At 38.2% G+C, this 24,260-nt stretch overlaps 1 protein-coding gene across 1 annotated transcript in view; it reads left to right on the forward strand.

The window, feature by feature from the left end:
• Positions 1–8,055: 8,055 nt before the first annotated feature.
• The window catches only part of CCDC146 (coiled-coil domain containing 146), a 110,248-nt gene continuing 94,043 nt past the window's right edge, over positions 8,056–24,260 (forward strand). Inside the window, exon 1 of the mRNA XM_065884064.1 lies at positions 8,056–8,214. Within this exon, the coding sequence (XP_065740136.1) occupies positions 8,056–8,214 (159 nt within the window). The remainder of the gene's footprint in view (positions 8,215–24,260) is intronic.

The raw sequence follows: 24,260 nt of genomic DNA on the forward strand, positions 1-24,260 counted from the left end.
ATAGATGTATTTCTGATGTATTTGTGGGGAGGAAGGTGATCTCCACGTCTTACTCCTCTGTCATCTTGAAGGTGTCTTCATATTTTTTGAGCAAGCAAAGATAATGGAATTTGAAAAACGTGGGCATTTTCATAGCAAGAGTGAGGAATGGCTTGCAACGTGACGATTCTAGATTGCATGCAAACATGTAGAATCTCTGTTTAACAGACCTTCTGGAAGACTGTCAGCTTCTGAGCTACTTGGGCATTCCACACCTCCCACAGGCTTTGGAACTCAGTCTCTGCTTACTAATAAATTATTTGCAAACTATTAGGGAGACCAATAGGGCTTCTGAGGCATGCCTGACTGGGCTTGCAGAATGACTGTAAGTTATTGCAGATATAAGATCCAGCATTTCTTGTCATACTTTGTGTATGTGAAGGCGTTCCTTTGGTTTGTAACTAGAACAACAAATTCTATAGCCCATTGTTTTGCACAGCTCAGTCTTAAGACCTCATGGACTGCCTAATAATTACTGCTCTACAAGAATTAATTTGGTTTTAACTGATTTACACTCTGCTACTGGCCTGCTCTTTCCTGAAGGGTCCTAGCCTTACACCTTCAGGGCGACAGAAGTTGCATTCAATCAGCCTGCCTGTATTCTTGATCCTGCTTTCCACTATTGGAGGCCTAGAGGAAAGGGCTTTGCTAAGGCCACGGCAAGTGTCCTATAGAGTTCAATGGAAAAGGGTCAGGAATTTGGGGCCAGTGAACATGGATTTGAAAAACCACTGCCATTTATTGCTGTGTGATCTTGGGCATGTCATTTATATTCTCTGACCTTCAATTCCCTCATCTATAAAGTGGAGATAATAATTCTTATGGAACATGGTTGTTGTAAGGATTAAGTGAAACAATATGAGGGAAAGTTTTGTTTAAATTTTGAAGGACTATATAAATGTTATTATTAGGTGCACAGGCAAGTGGCCACTGGGCAGGGGTATCTGCACACAGATGAGGGCAACCAGGAGGATGTGTTAGAGACAAAAATCATGTCTGTTTCCATGACAGTTCTTCCACATGATGGTGCTACCATCACGATGCTATATGTTATACCCCCTCAGAAATGAGTAGTATAGATCTCCTTTTGGCACTGTATGTTTTTGAGAAGAAAGGGGGGAAAACATATGAATCTTTGAAGAAAGAGTAACTTTTCTTGGGTCTGCGTTTGGGGTAGCGTGGGAGTATGCACACAGAGGCAAAAGGACAGTGAAATGAGTTGGAAGTAGGGCTCCAGCTCTCTCAGCATCCTTCCATCCCAAGGAAAGGAGCTCATGCTGTAACAGTCTTGGGTTTTCCATGATCATGGGCAATTAACAGGTTCCTCACTGATTACACATGCAAATAATTTAAGACTTAACTGTCTAGTACTGTGAACATTTACTTTAAAGTTTAGATATGCACTTGGAGCTTCCCCTCAAGAGTTTTGTTTTCTTTTATGTGTATGTATGTTTTTAATTAAAGGTTTGGTCCAAGCTACATTGCTACTTTAACACTTTGATTATGAGACAAATTTTATCTGTACACATTGACTGCAGTCGTTTTTTTCTGTGCCAGAATGTTTCTTCCCCACCCCACCCCCGCAGGATTCTTTTTTGAGAGGGTTTTTTTCTTTCTCGTTTTTTTGAGGAACAGAAAGAAGTTGTGGTTTGATTTGCTGGGTCTCAATGACAAAGCTTTTCTACTCCCTCTTTTTAAAAACACGAACTGAAATCTGTATCTGTATGTTTAAAAAATGTTTCAAGTCTAATCTTTGTATGGTAGTAATGGATATTGTATAATTGTACATAGAATTGCACATAAAGAATCTAGATATGAATAAGTGCAATAATTGTATCTGTTGCATTGAGGACTGCCAAGGTCATAGTATCTGATGATGATGATGTTGTTATTGTTGAATTAATTGGATCTGAGGTGACGATAGGCTGCATGTCGGGTTGGCTGCCCAATATTCTAAGCCCGTCATGCTGTGGACCAGAGGCTTCTCAGAAAGAAAAGCCTTCAATGTAGGCTTTTAACTTATCTTCAAAAGAGAATATGCATGTAATCACAGAGACACACTGACAGGACTGAGAGGCACTTGCCATACAACTTTAAATATACCACAATTTTTGTAACCCCATTTTGATATTTCTATGTTTTTTAATAAATATAGGAAACTGAAACAACAAAAAACTTAGATGTCCCAGAATTTCCCCTTCCTCCAAGGGGTCCAGCTCTGAATTACTGTAGAAACGGTCGTGTAACTAACCTTTCATAGCAATGGGTGCTGGGGAAAGGAGCACGGGATTATGTTTCCAGAGCAGTTAGAACAGCTAAATTATGAAAAAGAATGCTTATGTTCTGTGTGGGACTAAGGAAGAAATACTACGTTTGACTTTACATTATACTCCCACTATTCTAAAATAAGCAAAACTTGTGCTTGTTCAGTGACAAGTAATATCAAAAGACAATGTGGTAGTTACCCGCTACATCTTTCTCGAAGCAAGCATTGCCGTTTTACAAGAGTCACCTCATTTGTGTATCCTGGCTCATTCTCTGGTGCTTGGGGTATTTGGTTTTTTGCATGTGCTTCTTGTAATTTGTAATTCAAGACAAATTTCCTTCAAAATTAAAACAAAATGATGATCACCTCTTTAGCTTTAGGAAGAGGAAGCGGTGGTGTGTCTTACAAAACAGGGCATACCCTGCAATGTTTATTGCTTAATTATTCTTTGTGAAGCTTCCATTTTGGCTCTATCTTATAGCCCCGAGATGAAGTGTAAATAATAGAGGAGTTCAGTGTTCTTCTGTAATGGGACTAAAGCTTTTATTTATCTTCCTTTCTCCTTCACTGGCCTTTTGCTTTCCTGTGTCAAAGCTCAGTACATGCCCTTTCGTTCTAGGAAGCCTCATACAACCATGCCCTCTCTTCTTTGGACTCCTACTGTGTAGAGTGGTACTGCCTTGGTTCAGGCTCTCAGAATCTAACCTTCCAATCAGGGCTGCTTCACTGCAGAACTTTCCCTGTGAATGGCGCCCGCTGGGAATGTGCAGTGCCCGTATAAAACTGCTTCTGCATCCACGCTTTCACAGCACCTGTTTCAGTTATTCATATTTATATCCTTATGTCTGTGATTCTTTGATTAATTGCTAGCTCACCAGTCTGTGAGCCCCCCTGAGGTGAGGGACCTTGTCTGGTTTTGCTTACCATGGCATCTGTCTCTTACCCGTAGCACGGGGGCTGGCTCATAGCCTCTAAATCGTCTCCTTGCCTCCAAATTCACACCTTTTGCAAACCATTCTTCTCACTGCTACCAACATCTTTACAAACTCAGATAAGTCCTCTCTGCAGAAAATGTAATGGTTCCCCATACACATAGATTAAAATCTAAATTCCAGGATACAAGCTGCTTTTTAAGCCTTATCTACTTTCCTAAAAACACTGCTTTTTATTTAGGTTTATTTTACCTTACCTTGTATGACATAGAGCTAGTTATTTCCCTGCCTTGCTTCCTCTTTAGTTTGTAAATTGCTTGCATCTTTGTAGACTCTTGGTCTTCATAAAACGACTCAATAAATATTTGCTTAATTGATTTAAGTATTATGGAGATACATGTCTCCTGAATCACTATACTGGATAGCTATATAGTTCTTCTTTCACCAGGAATTTAGATGTTTTATAATTATTCTTGTTTATATCACTGTGCCCTGCAAATATATTTTATTCCATTTTATTTACAGGTCTCAATTATATTGCCTGCCACATGATAATATTCGTATAATGGGCTCTGCAATCCTATATTAACTGATCCTTGAATATTTTTTTAAAGAGCTTTTTTTTTTTTTTTTTTAAATTTATTTTTGGCTGCGTTGGGTCTTCATTGCTCCGCACGGGCTTTCTCTAGTTGTGGTGAGCGGGGGCTACTCTTCGTTGCGGCATGCGGGCTTCTCATTGCCGTGGCTTCTCTTGTTGTGGAGCACGGGCTCTAGGTGTGCGGGCTTCATTAGTTGTGGCACGCGGGCTCAGTAGTTGTGGCTCGCGGGCTCTAGAGTGCAGGCTCAGTAGCTGTGGAGCACGGGCTTGGTTGCTCTGCGGCATGTGGGATCCTCCCGGAGCAGGGCTCGAACCCGTGTCCCCTGCAATGGCAGGCGGATTCTTAACCACTGCACCACCAGGGAAGTCCCTTGAATATTTTTTTTGTCTGTTAAACTTTGGTATCTACTTAAAGTCCTTTTGTCCCCGTATTTAATTAGATTAATTAGTGCTTTAGATTTTAATTCGCATGAGACTTTTGCATTTGCCTCTATTGTGTTTTCTTACTTTCTTACGCTTCCTTCTTTCCTAAGGGTTAAAGTTTTTCTGAAAATGTCTATCAGAATTCTGTTATAGTGTCTTTTAGTTGCTTCCCTATGTAAAATGTTTTACCTGCCTTAAAATATTTAGAATGTTTTCAAGATAATAGAGATCGAAAACTTCAGCAGACTGAGGAATTTGTGCAAATTCAGCATAGCACCTTTTTTTGTTGCCTAGGTAAACTGTACCATATTTAAAGATGCCATGCTTTGAGAAGATTGCCTGAACTTCAGCTTTCAAGTTAATGCCATCTTGATTATAAAGATTCCAAGAGCCTTTAAAATATAATTTTTTTTTCCTGTGGAAAGGCATTTTTTAATTTTAAATATAGCAGTGTGTACATGTCAATCCCAAACTCCCAATCTATCTACTTTAAAATAAATAGATGTACTGTACTTTGCAAAACTGTAATAGCAGAAAGCTGGAAACATTCCATATATTTATAAACAGGGGATTATTTGAACAGTTTGTGGCACATCTATGCAATGGGGTGCTATGGAGCTGTGAAATGGAATGAGAACTATCTCTATATATTATTATGAAATTCTTCAGGATATATTATTCAGTCTAGACGTCTAGGTTTTGCTTCAAAATAATATGGAGAGTGGAGAGGGGAAGTGAAAGGGTTTAGATAAAACAAAATTACTCATGAGTTGATATTTGTTGAAGTTTCTATGGTTATGTTTGAAATATTTCTTAAAGAAAAAGCTGAAAATAACAGATATGATCTAATGTTCTGAAGAAACTATTTTCCTGGAAAAGCCCTTAACATCTTTCATCCATGGATTGGACACACATTTTAGATTATTAACACAAATAAATCTAGATATATCACCAAAGCATTTTCAACTCCCTGAAGATTTAAACAAGAAATTGTGATTATTTGCCCAATGTAAAGTGTTGTGATGCCTTAATAATAATAGGTTCTATTAAAAGACTGCTTTATGGCCTTAAAAACATGTATGTTAAAGGAGGGGAAGTCCAAACAAAATCAATGACTATTAATATCATATAAAGAAAGACAATCTGACATGTGGTGCCTCCTGATAGGAGTACATGCTACCACCTATGAAGTGGTTTTGTAGCAGAGGAGGAAGACAAGTGCAAGTGTAATTTATGGCTTTGGCAGAAAATTGGAGATAGCAGAGTGGAAGCTAGAAGTCCAGACGCATTATCACATCTAATATGCACATATTTTTTATGAAACAGAAAAATTAGTTACTCCCATTTTAGAGAGGAGAAAAGAAACATAATGAATCAATGATATGCCTGTGGCCACTTTAATAAATTCAGGAATAAGAGCTTACCAGCACTTCTGGATTCATATCTCAGAACATATTTTCCATATTAAAAGAATGGGGATCCCTATCATCAAAGAGTAGCTAATCTGATAAAATAGATATGAGAGGTGATACGTGTTCAACAAAGCCTTAAAATTACATAGGCAGAACACTCTTGGACATAAATAGCAGTGTTTTTTTGGGTCCCTCTCCAAAAGTAAAGGAAATAAAAGCAAAAATAAACAAACGGGAACTAATTAAACTTAAAAGCTTTTGCACAGCAAAGGAAACCATCAACAAAATGAAAAGAAAATATTTGCAAATTATATGACCAATAAGGGATTGAGATCAAACAAATATAAACAGCTCATACAACTGAACATCAAAAAACAAACAACCCAATCAAAAAAATGGGCAGAAGACCTGAATAGACATTTTTCCAAAGAGGAAATGCAGATGGCCAGCCAACAGGCACATGAAAAGACAACATCACTAATCATCAGGAAAATGCAAATCTAAACCACAATGAGATATCACCTCACCTGTCAGAATGGCTATCATCAAAAAGACCACAAGTAACAAATGTTGGCAAGGATGTTGAGAAAAGGGAACCCTTATACACTCTTGATGGGAGTGTAAATTGGTGCAGCCATTGTGGACAACAGTATGGAGGTTCCTCAAAAAACTAAAAATAGAACTACCATATGATCAGGCAATTCCACGTGTATATATCCCAAAAAAGCCAAAAACTCTAATTCAAAAAGATACATGCACACCACTGTTCATAGGAGCACTATTTACAATTGCCAAGATATGGAAACAACCTAAGTGTCCACCAACAGATGAATGGATAAAGAAGATGTTGTATGTATACACACATGGGATACTACTCAGCCATAAAAAAGAAAGAAATTTTGCTATTTGCGGCAACATGGATGGACTTGGAGGGCATTATGCTAAGTGAAATAAGTCAAACAGAGAAAGATAAATACTGTATGATATCACTTATATGTGGACTCTAAAAAATATAACAAACTAGTGAATAAACATAAAAGAAGCAGACTCACAGATATAGAGAACAAACTAGTGGTTACCAGTGGGGAGGTACAAATTATTGGGTGTAAGATAGGCTCAAGGATGTATTATACAGCACAGGGAATATAGCCAATATTTTGTAATAACTGTAAATAGAAAGTAACCTTTAAAAATTGTATAATAAATTTTTTAAGCAAAAAAAAAAAAAATTATGACAGTTGGAGTTATCCTCTCCAGCAAGAGAAGAAAGTAAGTACGCTCTTCTGTTGTGTGCAGATTCACATATATCAGAGATCAAAAGAGCAGATTACATTGGCATTCTCTTATACAATGGAGACCTCTTACCAGTTCTCTGTTAGAAGGGTAACCATCCCAATGCCACCAAAATGAGCCAATAGAGACCTTGCCAGCCAAGACAGGGGTCCTTTTAGAAACGACTCTGGGTCCACTTGACTACATGAGCAAACCGATGGCCAATACACAGGGCTGGCATCAAAGGTGTGTGACCTGTGCAGTCATAAAAGGACCCGCTCAGGACTTCCCTGGCAGTTCAGTGGTTAAGACTCTGTCCTCCCAATAAGGGGCCTGGGTTCGATCCCTGGTCAGGGAACTAAGATCCCACATGCCTCATGGTGCTGCCAAAAAAAAAAGAAAAAGGGATCCACTCTTGGAAGGGCCTGCACTTGGCTTAATGCTCTGGTGTCACCGTCTTGAAATCCTTAGTAATTTTATCTTTGAGCTTATGCTTTGGAAGTGAAGTCTGATGGGACAACTGAGTGCACACATGAGCAGCACAGACAGGCCAGCTGGCAATGCACACAAGCCTGTAGGCATGAGCTGTGCGGGTAGCAGGCAGTGTGGGTATGGAGCAACTAGCCTGGTAGTCTAGTGTGCAGAAGCATGCCTCAGGCAGTACGTGGCACCACAGGGTGTTGGTGTTGATGTTTCCAAAATTAATTTGAATTAACTTTGTGCTATATTTTAAGGATGAAGCTTCTTTTTATTAACCCAATCCATGCATAGTAATTGAGTGCCTACTACAATGCTCCATAAACAAAATTAGGTTTCTTTTCTGCCTTCATGGAGCTTATATTCTAGTTACATAATTTTTTCCAATTAATGCAGTAATAGTCTACTCCTTAAAATTAGAATTATTGCTTTGAATGCATCATTGGAGAGTATCTTTACAAAAAGGCAGTCTTTTATAATAATGTGATTGTAGCTAACTTTCCTGACCTATAATTTCATTGAATAGATTACTCTAGTTGCTTTGCTTGCTTTTATTATTTTCCATTAATTTTACCATAACTGAAGACATCCCTAAATAGCTGAATATGGAATGATTTTATTTTAGAATTGTGAAAAATGGAAGACAGTACCACAGACACAGAACAAGAAGAGGAAGAGGAGAAAGGTGAAAAGGATCAAGAAGACCCCATTTATGCTGTAGCACCCACGATTAACATCCGAGATGAGCGATTCGTTGATATATCTACAACTCCAGCTTTCATTTGTCTGCATGAGGTACATATATATTTATATATTACTACAGTAAGACTTGCCTCACTATCTACTTAAAAATTCAGATGAAGTTAATATCATTATCAAAATAATTTATTATTTGTAACCTGTAGGCAATATGTACTGTTTGAAGTACTTTAAAATAAAACAGCCCCTACATTCTCTTCCAAAAGCCTATGGTATACTCCTGGACTAATGCAGTAGTGTAGGTTCTGATACTTTTAAGGCATAATAAATATTTGCATATATGCAGCCACTTAAGTATATTCTGTATGTTGGTAAATGATTTCTTTCATTACTGGATACATTACATTTACATCCATAAAATGAAGATAAAATATCTTGTCATATAACGATAGAAAGAATATACATTTACCTAACCAAATGTAGTTACTGCAGTACAGCACAGAAACATGCTGTTTCCTATTAGCAGAGAAGCAAAAAGGGGAATCTGATTTTTGTTAGATTTTTGTCTGACTTTTTAAAAAATGAGATGAACATTTAGGAAATACCCATATATGAGGAGAGTTTTTCTTTAACAGTAACTGACCACATATGCAATCTGTCATGCTTGAGAGCTGTACTTTAGAAAATGATTTAGGGGACATTTGAATTCTGGACTCTTAACCTTATGGGAATATAACTGAATAAAACATCTAAGAAATTTGATAGTCATAATAAAAATAAGCTTTAAAAAGTCTTTGGGCAAAATCAGATTTTACTTAAAACCAAGAAGCAATACTAAATCCCCGCCCAAATATTTTCTTGGTGTAAATATTTTAAACAATTGCTACAACTATTGTTGAGCTTTTTTTTTTTTTTTTTTTTTTTTCTTTGGTACACGGGCCTCTCACTGTTGTGGCCTCTCCCGTTGCGGAGTACAGGCTCCGGTCACACAGGCTCAGCGGCCGTGGCTCACGGGCCCAGCCGCTCCGCGGCATGTGGGATCCTCCCAGACTGGGGCACGAACCGTGTCCCCTGCATCGGCAGGCGGACTCTCAACCACTGCGCCACCAGGGAAGCCTGAGCTTTTGTTTTATATATACATATAAACCTCATATCCGGGACACATGATGTCCGTTTGTCCCATTACTCATGTTTTCAGCATTGATCACTTGGTTAAGGTGGTGACTTCTAGCTTTCTCTCCTATAAAGTTATTACTTTTCTTCTTGAAATTGATAAGCACCTACGAGGAGATACTCTGAGGCTATTTAAGTATCCTATTCCTTCTAAAATTTTCACCTACTAGTTTTACATCTCTTGATGATTCTTGCCCAAATTAATTATGATTACAATGGTTGCCAAATGGCAATTTTCTCATTCCATTATTTTTTCTACATTTATTAGTTGTCTTCCTACTATAAGGTAGAATTTTCTCTTCTTTTCTTTCTATCTGTCTATCCATCCATCCATCCATCAGGGTGGACTCATGAGTTCTTATTCTACTCAGTGAGCTATAATCCATTATTGCCATTATTCATTTTGATGCTTCAGTTGTCCCAGATTTGGCCCTTTCAAGAAGGCTTACTTTTGACATGCTCCTATGATTCTTTGTGTACCTTTTAACTTTCTGTCATAGAATATGTTCCAGATTCATCTTGCATTTTCTTTGCTCCAACTCTAGGATCAGCCATTTCTCAAAGGATCCTTGGTTCCTATTTTAGTGGAGAATGATATTTGAGAACTAAGATCTCAGTGCTGGCTGTGTTCATTGCTATTGGTCTGTCATTGCTTCTCAGCACTCTCAGAGCTGGGAAATAGGTGCATAAATATATATATCCACACAAATTTATATCTATTTCTATACATATCTTGATATATTTAGAATGATGAGTTCATATCTCTAGTATTAATATTTTCAAATGATCAGCATTCTCTATTTCTGCTAAAATCCATCATATGTCCAGCTTTGCAATAGTATTTCTACTTTTATACCACTACCTTTAATAATTATATCAAATAAAGGTACAGTTTATTTCTACCAAAGGTTATGCTAACAATAAAAATTATAGTCAAATTTTTTAAGCCACAGATAAAGAAACATGGAAGATTTGACTTGTAAAGTCAAAGGAGAACTTAGGACAACTTCTCTTGCATATTGATCTTCAATGTAACAATTCATTAAATATTTCAAGAATCTCTCAATACTCAACGTATGCACAAATTATAGCTATTAATCATTGAGTATGACCAGCCCCTAATAAAGTAGGTAACTTAGATTATACGGTGAAAGAATGGTCCTCCCATTTTGAGTAGTAATTACACCAATAATTTTACGGAGAATTCTTCCTTTCGTCAGCAAAATCTTGCAGGATGAATTACTGGCTTCAAACAACTTTGTTTCCGTAATAAACACCCCTGAGATTGTTCCTATTGGCATCTATAGCTTTTTTTTCTAACTCTTTTAACATTCCTCTAAGATTCACGAGTCTTACAATTTTTTTAACCTACTATATAAAAGCTATCCTCCTTCAGTTGTCTAAAGAGAAGTTGAACCTGCAGAATAGCAAGAGTTCTGAAAGAAAGCTGTCAGAAATCCACTTCCAAAGGCCCAGGTGCTTGGCATCACACTGAAAGAACCAGATGCTGCTTATAGCATTTATTGTTGTTAATGGTAGTCACACAGTTGGTCCAGCACTATTGAGTTGTAAAACGTGGATGTCATGCTGTCATCTAATATTGCCTACAGAATGTGTTCAGTATTTATGGCACTCTGCGATTTGGGCCCAAAATATTTTTGTAATCTAATAATTTACTTAGGTCTTCATGATCTTCTGCTTACGTTACTCCCCTTAGCATGGACTCTCCCATGTTCAGATGGCTAGGAAACTGGCACACATTCACAAAGCATGATACAAGGTCGTGGCTGTCCACAATCTTCCTACTCACGTTGCCTCTTGAAAGACTGTGCTACTCCAACTGAAAAAATCAGATCAAACACTTGCATAGGCCACACTTTGAAACCCCTGCATCTATTCCTAACCTCTTAGAATCTGGCTCAGTTCCCACCTCCTTCAAAAAACTGTGCCTGTGCAGTCAGTTCACAGTGTTTTCTCCAACCTGTCTACTCTTACAGCATTTGTAGGCTGTACCTTTCACTTTCTTGAGTATTTATTGAATATCTTCTCATCATATAATATTTTGCATAGAAAATTTAATTTCTCACTGATATTATGATCACATCAAACAACAAGACTTAACAGGGTATGAACTACACTGTGTCAAATTCACACTTTGGGATTAATGTTCAAAGTGGGGTTTGGGAACTAAGTCACATCAATGGACTGTGTGGGTTAATTCTGGACACCCGCTCCCCAACTCCTCCATTGCTGCCTAATTATGAGGCCTGGCACTCTACAGACTTTTCTTGTCCCGTTGAAAACTTTTATTAAAATTTTTTTTGCTAAGGTATAACATATACACAGCAAACCTCGCAAATACTCAGGGCCCAGCAATGTTTTTTTACGTATGCCAATAACCAGCGTGTTCAGAACTAAATTCATCATTCTCCCAATCCTAATTCTCCTCCTGCATTCTCTTTACCAGTTTGAGGGTAAAATATCTCCATTAAGTATTTCTTGAATTTATCTCTTCTTCATTTCTGTCATATTCCCACTCAGATGAAAATATATTTCCTGCAACACAGTGGTGTCCCTTGAGGCTCTTCCCAGTCATTTCTCCCACCAAAGTTAGACCTATTCTGACTTATCACGATGTATTAGTTTTGCCTCTTTTCAAAAATCATATGAATGGAATCATACAGTATGTTTTCCATTGTGTCTGGCTCCTTTTGGTAAGCACTGAATCTGTGAAATTTATTCATAGTACCATGTGTGCCTTAGTTCAATATTGAAAAATTGCTATATAGTGTTCTTTTGTGTAAATATACCATAATTTTCTTGTCCATTCTATTCTAGTTAGAGATTTGTGTTGTTTCCTGTTTGGATGATTATGAATAAGGTGCCATGATCATTCTTGTGCATGCCTTATACTTATGAATTCATTTATCTTGGGTGTTTACCTAGGAGTGGGGTTCCTGTGTCATAGTTTAGGTTTATATTCAGCTTTAGTTGATACCTTCAATTGGCTTTCCAAAAAGATTATACCAAGATATACACTCTGATGGGCAATATGTAACTGTTTTCATCTAATACCATGGCAAGGGTCATGTGTGATTTTATGTATATCCTACACAGCACCTGGCTCAAGACCTTGCACAGAGACAAGCAGTAAATATTTAGTATTTAAAAATCATTCTTTTAACAAATAGCATATGTCTCTTTGTTCAAAGCTCATGTCTGTTGCACATTCAGGCTTAATGTAAGTTATAGCTTTCATGGTATTCCCTAAGTCAGGATTTCTACTTTTAAACTGTACATGGTCATGTAAAGTAGCACTGATTTCTAAGGGTGACCTTGGTTGTCAAATGTCAGTGTGTCAGATGTTGAATTTTTCCAAAAGTTGGACGCCATAAAGTCATCCTTGTCTTAATGCCAGGAGCCAAAATCAAAACATGAAATTATCTTGCCTAAGACTTTTGGCTCTTTTACTTTTCACCAGAACGAGTCAGCTCCTCCCTTCTCTTCATTTCCTGAAAATAATTTTTGTGCCAGTCATTGTTAAGTCTTTGACCTGACTTAACCCAGGGGTAGAGAAAAGGTAGCACAGGAGCATTTGGGAGGCACAAGGGACAGTGTGAACACTGGAGGGAAACACTAAGGGAGTAAAAGTGTGACTCTGCACAGAGTACCAAATTCTGTTAAAAGTAGAGTGTGGGGTATGCAAGCATTGTGGGTGTGTAGATGAAGATGGATTAGGCTTATTGACATGTGACCTTTTCACTGAAACAGCTTCTATATAAAACTATCAACTTTTGGACTCCTTAAAAATGTGTAATAAATATATTTGTGTTCAAGTTTTAGTTTCACATCCAATGGGAAAAGAACTGAGATAGCAAGAAGTTTTTGAAGAGCAGTGGGAGACATTAAGTCTTAATCCGTTTAACAGATATTAATTCAGCACCCACTATGTGCCAGGCTCTGTGCTAGGAGATGTTTATTACCATTATTATTAAAGTTACTGAAATTTACTCAAATTTATCCTTTCAGCTCCTCCTTTGTTTTGAGCACGTCCTGTGTGCTACACAGTGCTAGACGCATGGACATTCACAGGCATAAAGCATATAAAAGGGTACTGTTCTTTAGAAGCTTAATTTGGGAAATAAGAAACTTGACATGTTAAATATCAACAAAAGGCAATGGATCGTTGAGAGTCTGGAGGTGCCAAAAGTGTAATTAGAACTGAATGGAAGGAACAATCACCGTGGGTTGGGATGATCTGGAAAAAAGCTTTTCAGAGGCAGTAAGACACAATAGGGGATATTTTGTCCATATCTGTGGTGTCCACTATGAACCTACTTTTCTTATCTTAAGCTTTGCCCACACCTATACATGCATATACTTGGAATGTCTTCACCTGGATGACCCCCAAGTTACCTCCAACTAAACAGGCTCAGAATTAAATTTATTACTCTCCTCCCAAACCTAATTCTCCTCCTGTATTCTGTCAGTTTATTTTCTCTCTTAAATATCTATTAAATTCATCTGTTTTCCATTCCCACCACCATATCACCAACTGGAATACCATTTCAGTGATCAAGAGAAGATGTGAAGAGAGACTGAACCAAGCAATGGCCATGGAAAAAAGGATAGAATACATATAGGAGAGATAGTAAGGAAGTATAACATGTTGGATTTAGTGTCTGAATGGATGGGGACAGGGTGAGGGAGAGGAAAAAGTCTAAATTGATGTTTGGATTTCTGATTTAGGAAAGTGGCTGGATTATGGTACTATAAGTGACAGAGAATTCAGAATAAGCAATGGTCTGAGGGGAGTGTCCAATATGTGAATCTCAGGCTTACCAGGGAAGTCCCTGGGCTGAAGATACAGACATAGCAGGTTCTTGGTATTCAGACTGCTTTTCTGAAAGGAATGCAAATTGCTTCTTATGTGTATTTAACAGCACAGTCTACCACTGCATATTTATGAAAAGATGTTGCCATTGTTTACCTAATTCCCTACCTTTAAAATTATCTCTTTTTTGGGGGGGGATATTCACATGTTCAAACGACGCTTTCTTATTTTTTATTAATTTTGATCTCTTAAGGCTGGTAACAGATTAAATATATTTTTGGAATTTTTAATAAAATTTTAAATTAATTTCTGAAAACTTGGTGATTTTCTGATGCTACTAAAGCTTCCTTCATTTTCAAGATTGGATCTTCTATAGAGTTACTGATGAGTTTCTTGAAATAATCTGTAATGAAATTTAAAATGTTTTTCAAAGATTGAAAATGTTTTCTATTTCTTTCATACATGAATTAATCAAGTAACTGGTTACAAAGATGAAAGTGTAAGATTCCCATCCTCAAGGAGCTTACAGTCAAGGTAGTTTCAAGTATATAATTTAGTTTTCATAATGATTTCATAAGGAAGTTTGAGATATCATTATTTCCATCTTAAAGGTTCTGAAAGATTGAGACTTGCCCTGGTTTGCACAGCTAGGCAGATGCAGAGCCAGGCCTGGAACCCAGTCTCCTGTCTCCTAGCCTGACACACATTTCACCTGACATTCTTCACTTGACATTCACACATTTAAACACTGCTATTTTAGGGTTTTACAAATTGACTTTTTAAGTAAACTGTATATTAAAAGAAAAAATAAAGATAAATATTTTAACTCTCTATTTAAATATTTCTCTTCAGTTTCCCTATCCTTTCTTAGTTATCACACCTCACTAATAGCTGTATTTAGAGAATAGGCATTTAAAAACTGCTAAATTTCTTTTTAAAATATTTCCACAAGTCTTGCTATTGTTGGCATATTTTCATTTTTTCTTCAGACATTGAGGCAGGCTTACAAGAATAATTCTTCAAGATTTTGTTTGGCTGTCAAGAAACTTTAAACAGACTGATAATTTATTAAACAATACAGATAGGTTCCATTTTTCCCATAAAGGGTCTTATTTTATTTTTTTACTTTGACAGTAAGGTGGAAATTTTAAAATCTTTCCAATGTGGAAGAAGACCGTGGGTCACGCCTGGCATACACTTAAACGTTTGGTGTATTGACATGGCTCATATCTATTTACAAAAATTGGAGATTTATATCAGGATATATATTTATATCGGGATATATATTTATATCAGGATTACAAGCATAGAAGCCATATTCCACTTTGCAAAGTAGATTAGCACCCCTAAATTCAATCAGTAAAAATCGTACACTGTACAAGAACTCAGGATAAGAGAAAAGAAGGCCCCATGTTAGGATATCCTCACCCTTGGCACCTGCAAGATGATTCTGGCCAGGAATCTGGGGGTGTTGTCACAAAAAACTCTGCTATCTGAACACATGATCAGTGTTAAATGGGAGTCAGAGAGTGTTGAAAATTGAGGATAGAGAGGACTTGGCAGTTCTTCTGCCTCCTGTCTGTGAGCTTATCTCCTACTCATCCTGAAAATCTCTCCTGAGCATCCACCACACGTCAGACTCCGGGCTTGGGACCAGAGGCAAATGCAGCAGGGAGCAGCTCTACCCTCGGCCGCGTGTGTTCCTTCATCTGTGTGGTTAATGCTTCTTGATTTCCCCTTCCTTTTTTTGATTCCTTTACTGACATAATGAGAACCTAGTTTGTGTGTGCGTGCATGCCCGTGTGTTTATTTTAATTATATACTTAATAAAGTTTTAATTACCTCTTTATTTTTCACTGTTTTATCTACTATTGTAACAAGTTGATATAAATATTTAAAATAATACTCTAGGGCTTCCCTGGTGGCGCAGTGGTTGAGAGCCCGCCTGCCGATGCAGGGGACACAGGTTCGTTCCCCGGTCCGGGAAGATCCCACATGCCGCGGAGCGGCTGGGCCCGTGAGCCATGGCTGCCGAGCCTGCGCGTCCGGAGCCTGTGCTCCGCAACGGGAGAGGCCACAACAGTGAGAGGCCCGCGTACCACAAAAAATAAATAAATAAAAAAAAATAAAATAATACTCTAAACTCGGATGCTGTTTTTTTTTTTTTAATTGTCACTGTGAACAGATGTTGCTTTCTAAAATAAGGATTAGGAGAAATACTTAATGGTACTGTTTTTTCCTCTGAGAAAGAAAGTTCTTGAGAGAGAAAGTAAGTCGGCTTTTGATAGCTTGTGGTTCTCAGTAGAGAATGTACATCTTGAGAAACAAAGTACCTTTAGTAAAACCCAAGAACTATTTGAATATATCAGTCACTGAAGATGGAAGCTTAAGGATTAAAATAAATAATGCTTTTTTGATTAAAATCTATGTTATATAGGTGGATGGGGAGATGGTACTCTTATCTGTTGGGGAGATTTGGGGGAAATAAAGCAGAGGGGAGTAGGGTTGGGAATCTGGCTATTCAGCAACTGCATTTACAGGTAACAGCAGTAAATGAGTCAGCAGTAGTGAACACCAGAAAGGTCTGCTGAAACAAACCAGTCATTACAGTCTTCACTAGGCAAACAAGATCAGGGTCTCAGTGGTCAAGTAGTAAGATACAAGCCAGACTAGGAAGTTAAAGAATAGAATTTCAGAGAGCCAGGGATTAAAGTTTTTTCAGCCATGAGGTTAGTATTTTTTTCTTTTTAACTATTTTCTAATACATAAAATATGCAGTACAGTAAGTCCTCTACATTCAAATGAGTTCTGTACCAAGAGCGACGTCGTAAGTCCAATTTGTTTGTAGGTCCAACAAAGTTTGCCTAGGTACCCAACTAACACAATTGGCTATATACCGCTGCTTTTACGCTTGCTTCTGGACATCCTGGGCTTGAAATAAAGATACTGTACTACTGTACTCAATACAGTACAGTACACAAAAGCACAGCCACTTGTAGAGGATGCATGCATGTGACAATATACACCAGACGTGTGAACTAACTTATGTGATTGGACGTGTGAATGCACGTTCGCATCTTTGAAAGTTCGCAACGTGAAGGTTCCTATGTAGGGGACTTACTGGAGTACAAAATTCAAAGGTGCAGAATAGTACACAGTGAAAAGTAAGTCAGCCTGTCACCCCATCCCCCAGTCCGCTGTCCCCTTCCCCAGAGGCAACCATCATTAACAGTCTCCTATATAGCCTTGCAGAAGTCTACGCACAAACAAGCAAGTGGTAGTATAATATACGTACTTGCTTTCTTCACATATACATGCAACTGTTATGTTCGTTTTAATGTTTGCATGGTATTTCAATGCACGGTGGAGCATACTTTAATCAAATCCCTATTATAAGATACTTGGATTATTTCTGATCTTCTGCTCTTACAGACAATGATAGAGTCAGTAACCTTAGGCGTGCCTCATTTCACACTGAAATAATTATATTAAAAGGACATATTCCTATCCCACAAAAGAGGGGATATATGTAAACATATAGCTGATACACTTTGCTGTACAGGAGAAACTAACACAACATTGTAAAGCAACTATACTCCAATAAAAATTAATTTAAAAAACTCAATGAGTGTAAAATAAAAATTCAAGTGATAAAAAAGCATTTTGTCATAATTTGACAGCACTTTTTTCCTATCTCCATAGAACATAAAATAATGGTGTGTCATATATTCAATGATGTCTTAGATTTAATCAAATGTGTAACTATTTTCTATAAAAAAATCTTAAATATTGGCATTATTTTAGAAAATTATCCAGTTCCAAATATTAACACTAGTACACCTTCTTATTTTAAAAAGTGAGCATGTTTTAAGTCAGTAGAATTTACCTCCAATAAATGTTTACTGAAAACCCTCAAAAAAATAACAGTAGCAGTACAATGTGGAATATTAAAGTAAAGAAGACAGCCCCTGAACTAAAAGAATTTTAAAAAATTTTAAAAAAGGACAAATTCCTAATAGTGGGATTGCTGGATCAATGGGTTTGTTTGTTTAAAAAAATTTTTTTAATTGTGGAAAAATAGACATAACATAGAATATACCATCTTGACCTTTTATTTATTTATTTATTTATTTAGTGGTATGCGGGCCTCTCACTGTTGTGGCCTCTCCCGTTGCGGAGCACAGGCTCCGGACGCGCAGGCTCAGCGGCCATGGCTCACGGGCCCAGCCGCTCCGCGGCATGTGTGATCCTCCCAGACCGGGGCACGAACCCGCGTCCCCTGCATCGGCAGGCGGACTCTCAACCACTGCGCCACCAGGAAAGCCTCTTGACCATTTTTAAATGTACAGTTCAGTAGTGCTAAGTAGATTCACCTTGTTCTGCACCCAATTTCCAGAATTTTTCATCTCGCAAAACTGAAACTCTCTATCAATTAAACACCACCTTCTCATTTCCCCCTCCTCCCAGCTCCTGGCCACCACATTCTACTTTGTTTCTATTTATCTGACTACTCTCAGATACCTCATAGTTTACAGTATTCGTCTTTTGTGACTGGCTTATTTTACAAAGCATAATGTCTTCAAGATGCATCCATGTTGTACCATGTGACAGGATTTCCCTCCTTTTTAAGACAATAATATTCCATTGTATGTACATACCACATTTTGTTTATCCGTTTAGCTGTCAGTGGACGCTTGGGTCGCTCCCACCTCTTGGCTATTATAAATAATGCTGCTATGAACATAGTGTACAATTATCTCTTTGAGATCCTACTTTCAATACTTTTGAAGTGGAATTGCCAGATCATGAGTTTGTGTATTTAAAAAGACTTTTTTACTGCTAAGGTGCTGTCCATAAAGGTTGTAATAATTTATGTTCCCCTCAACAATAAATGTCTCTTTACTGTGGTCTGTCTGACTTTTCAACTTTTGTCACTCTGTTGGGGGAAAAGGTTATCTCATCACAGTCTTTATTTATATTTACGTTAAAATGAGTGGAGTGGAGCATCTTTTCATATGTTTAAGATTGTTTTAAAATATAGTGTACTGGGAGTCCCTGGTGGTCTAGTGGTTAGGATCTGGTGCTTTCACTGCTGTGGCCCCGGTTCAATCCCTGGTCGGGGAACTGAGATCCCGCTAGCCTTGGGGTTCAGCCAATAAATAAATAGATAGATAAATAAAATATAGTGTATTAATAGAAAATGTGAGGTATAGGAAGGCCAACAGGTCAGGAGACAATTGCCACTGGAATGATAGTCTATTACTCACAGTTCCTAAAAGAAGGAGGCATGCCATGTCATGGGGGGAAGCATCAGGTGGGTCAGGAGGCAGAGGGAGAGGGCGGAACAGTGGGCAAGAGCCTTTATTGTTGTTTCCCTGGGAAGGAATGGATGAGGCAGAGTAAGCAGCTTAGGATTGGCTAGTTTGAATAATTTCAGCAGGCTCTGGGGCATAGGAGATGTCCCTAGTTGTTTGGCACCTGGCATTGGGATGATGAGGGCAGTTGTATAGTTGACCAGAGTGTGAGGACCTAATAAACGAGATGGCTAAGGGTGTGGACTCTGGATTGCTTGGTTTCCATTTGAAAGGTTGTCCTCCTCCCAGGAGGACTCTTGTCAAGGTGGGCCAGGAGGACAGTGAAGGAGGCAAGACAACTCAGGCATATTATCAGGTGGTTTTGAACAAGGTGTATCTGGCATAGGCGTGTAGGGCAGATGCTAAAGCATCAACTTTACAGAAGCTGGAAGCATGGTTAATGTAGAGACCTATTTGTACTTTCTTTTTTTCATAAATTTTGTTCACGTCTTTTTTTCCTTTTTTTTTTATTGTGTAGTTTTTCTTAGAGATTCATAGAAACTCTTTATACATACAGAAAGTAGGCCTTTGTGTATAATATGCATTGCAAACTCTTTCTCTCGGATTTTGGATTTCTTTTGAGTTTGCTTAAGGTGGCTTTTCTCCATGTGGCAGTTTATTTTCTATGTGCTTAAATTTACTGATCTTTTCTTTTACAACTTCACGATTTTATGTCCTACTTAAGAAGACCTTTGGCACTCTGACACATAAATTGTTTCCTGTGTTTTCTCCTAGTACATTGATCGTTTGAGTCATCTTATTTTAACCTTTATTCTATCTGGCATGTATGTTGGTATAAGGGGAAATGGAGAGGAGATGATGGGAAGCTTAGAACCTCACGCCAAGTCCATTATCTTCTGAGGCAAATGTTCTTTACATATTCCCAGCCCATGCATACCTAGGTGTAGGCAAACAAGTATACCTGGGTGTCATCAGAGATATGAATTAAGGGGGTACAAGCATTACCAGACATCAACCTCAGATTAAGAAGACAGGAATTTTGCTGTCTATAGAGACTACATCTAAGAGTGGACAGGCTCAAACTATGTTAAATACTAATGGTTTGGAAAGAAAATCTCTGATTGGTGGGAGGTTGCGGGGAGTGGAAGAGTGGTTCAGTAAAAATGGGTTGTAGTCCTTGCTCTGCATGTACTAGCCATACAGGCTTCAGAAAGCCATGTAAGTTCTCTGAGCCTCATTTTACACTAATAGTACATTTCTCACCTTCAAGGGTAACTCACTGTCTACCATCGTGATTTTCATCCTCTTTTTAAACTGCTTTTATCACTTTTTTTCCAGTAAAAATCATACACAGCAGCTCAATATGTAAAACAGAGTTGGATGTGGTGGATATAGAAGTGAAGGATGCAGAGGTGAAGGTCGCTCCCCATTCTCTCCCCTTCACATCTCCTGTCACCACCAGCACCACAGCTCCACTCCCCCTGGGGCACTGGGGAAACCCCCATGCTCTGTGTAGATAGTTTGTGAACTGAATAAAAGGGAGCCATCTCTCTTCCACCCTAAAACCCATCTCAGCACAGCCAAAGGAAACACAGATCTGCCTCCAGAAAGCTGTGGAAAGCAACTTGACTATACTGAAGGTTCCTTCAGGAAGAGAGGAGGGAGTTCCACAGCACATCACGAGGCATAACTTCCTAAAATTCCTCATCAAAGCAGATGCCTCTCCCACACACACCCAACTTGACCCCCTCTTTAAAAACTTCCCCGGAAACATTGTTTCCCATCCCCAGGCAGGTTTTTCCCCCTTTCTATCTACACCCCTCTTCTCCTTGATATTTTTGGCCATTTCATTATTTTATAAAACAGTCTTTAGAGTTCCTTCCAGTTTTCCTCCCCACCCAGTATCCCATCATCACCTCAGGTCCAGGCACAGAACTGAACAACCAATAGGTGGTAGGGGGAGATTGTAGGCACTTAGATTTGATTTTTTTCTTGCATTAACATAAGGATTAAATATCACTTGCTTGAACTCTACAATCTGATCAACCATTTCTTTCTTCTCTTTAATTTTTTTTTTACTGTTCTCTGCTATATATACCTTATGCTCCAGCCACATTAGACATATCATTGTTTTCCTAACTAGCTCCTGATTTTCCAACCTGCTTTTGCTCATCCTCTACACAGCCTAGGAGTGTTTTCCACACTTCAGTGCTTCAGAACTCTATGCAGTTTTTCCAGGACAGCTCAGACCCCACCTTCTTAAAGCATGCCACTTCCTTGACAAAATGGGAACACTTCTTTTGCTGTAACTTCCCTGCATAGTGCTTGTACCATATGCCACTTATTATTTCTTCCCTGTTTTTTAAGCTAATCTATAGTAGCTTCAGGAACTTTGAAAGCACGAAGCCTTTGCTATTCTTCTTGATATTCCTTGCCAACTCTTAGTGCACTGTAACATGTGTAGCCATGCCACTTGCAAAGGAATAGATGTACATAGTAATTAGTAACGTCCTCCACCAAAAGAATCACACTACTGAATCACTAGTTTACAAGGCACACTTAAAGAGGAGAAATTTCTTCTGAGTTTCTGAATGCATTTTCCGCAACAAGTCCACCTAAATTCTCAGATACTTAAATGTTTAAAGTTAGAAATATCTGGGACTTCCCTGGTGGCTCAGTGGTTAAGAATCCGCCTGCCAATGCAGGGAATACAGGTCTGAGCCCTGGTCCAGGAAGATCCCACATGCCACGGAGCAACTAAGCCCGTGTACCACAACTACTGAGCCTGCGCTCTAGAGCCCATGAGCCACAACTACTGAGCCCTCGTGCCACAACTACTAAAGCCCGCGTGCCTAGAGCCCGTTCTCCGTAACAAGAGGAGCCACTGCAATGAGAAGCCCACGCACCGCAATGAAGAGTAGCCCCCGCTCGCTGCAACTAGAGAAAGCCTGCGCGCACCAACAAAGACCCAACGCGGCCAAAAATAAATTAATTAATAAAATAAAATAAAATTCTAAAAAAAAGAGAAATATCATAACAAGTTAGAGCCATTGTACATCTATTTCAGTTTTATTTTTGCTGACTGAGCAAGGGATATGCAATGGGGAGGCAATGATTTTCAAATATTTTTTGAAAACAGAACAAAATCTTTTAAGTGAAATTGAAGATGAAGCCTCAAAATCCAAGATATAAAAGCAGAACTATTCGAGGTGAACAGTGCTTCATGCAGCATACATTCTCCTAGCATCTCCCCCTACCCCACTTGCTTTAACCTTCATGAAATATGTCTACAGAACCTTAGCGTCGCTGGGGACACAGTTCAAGAACCTCTACTACAGCGGTTCAGCCTGTTAAATACCAACCCCATAAATACCATACCATAAAGACCGTAACTTATGTAACCATTCAACTTCCATAACTACCCATGATATACCCGTGAGCTGCTCTAGATTTTTAATCATTTGCTTGATCAGATAAAGACAAAAATTTTACTTGTTATACGATAGAAATTTTAAAAGTCACCATCGGCAGCACCATTCATTTATAAATGATATTTGCATTTTTAAAGAATTATTTTATATAATTAAATTTTATATAATGAAAATAAGAACTTTGGTGTTTACATGAGAAATCTTTTGGCTCCCAAAGAATTTACAAAGTGCTTTGTAGTTAAGGGGAATGTTTTCCTTGTGAATCCTGCCATGTAACCATGGAAGTAAAACAGTGTTTGGAGAGAATAGAAACTTGCTTGCCTTTTCTGCCAGAATTGTTATAAATTCTGACTTAGCTACAGAAATAATTTTTAACCACTAGGTTAAGTAGGGACATTAACACCCTTGAAAATAAATTCTTTTAAAAAAAATCTTCCCTCAACAGAATATCACCTAATTGTTTTTGTTAAGATACAAAAGAGATGCTTCGCCTTAAATTAAGATTTAATTGGAATCATCTTCCACTTTGTAGATTCACACAGAAAATCAGAGCAGGGGTGATACTGAGGTTTACAATGTATGTACTTTACCATGGAATTTCCACAGGTTATTTATCAGAGAAAATTAGTTCATTTCATGAGAAAAACACCAAGCAAGCCAGGAAAGCTGAAAATGGCCCACACATGATACAGAGTTTGTAGATAACAGAGATTGTTTGTTTCTTTGTTTTCCTCAGGGAAGACTTTAGTGGTGTAAAGTCTTTACCTCCTTATTGTGGCACTACCCTCAGCAACAGAGATAACATTGGAAATGCTCCCAGGAAAGTGTCCAGCACATGGTTGGCACTCGGCAAGGGACAGCTGCTTATCATTATGAGTATTCAGATGCAGAATCGCTAAACAAAAATTAAAACAGGTTACTTGGATTAACTGAAAAAAATTATGATACTCATTACTGAATGGGAAATAAATTGTAGGCAAATAGTTTTGTGGTCCCTTCTCTGATAAACTTTCACAACATAAGCACAAATTACTTGCCTCTTGTAGAAGATGAGAAAGCCAATTTCCAGAGATAGAAAGTGAGCAAGTTTTCAGATTCTATATGATTCCAAATATGCTGAACTTTTGTATGAGGGCTTTTGGAATAGAGAAGCAATTCATCTTAAACAGTGTCATCCTTAATCACTCAGAGAAAATCTTTTTTTAAATTAATTATTTATGTATTTTTGGCTGCGTTGGGTCTTCGTTGCTGCACACGGGCTTTCTCTAGTTGAGGCGAGCAGTGGCTACTCTTGGTTGCGGTGCACAGGCTTCTCATTGCGGTGGCTTCTCTTGTTGCAGAGCACAGGCTCTAGGCGTGTGGGCTTCAGTAGCTGCAATGTGTGGGCTC

The sequence above is a fragment of the Phocoena phocoena genome, chromosome 9 (genome assembly GCF_963924675.1).
Source record: "Phocoena phocoena chromosome 9, mPhoPho1.1, whole genome shotgun sequence".
Taxonomy (NCBI): domain Eukaryota; kingdom Metazoa; phylum Chordata; class Mammalia; order Artiodactyla; family Phocoenidae; genus Phocoena; species Phocoena phocoena.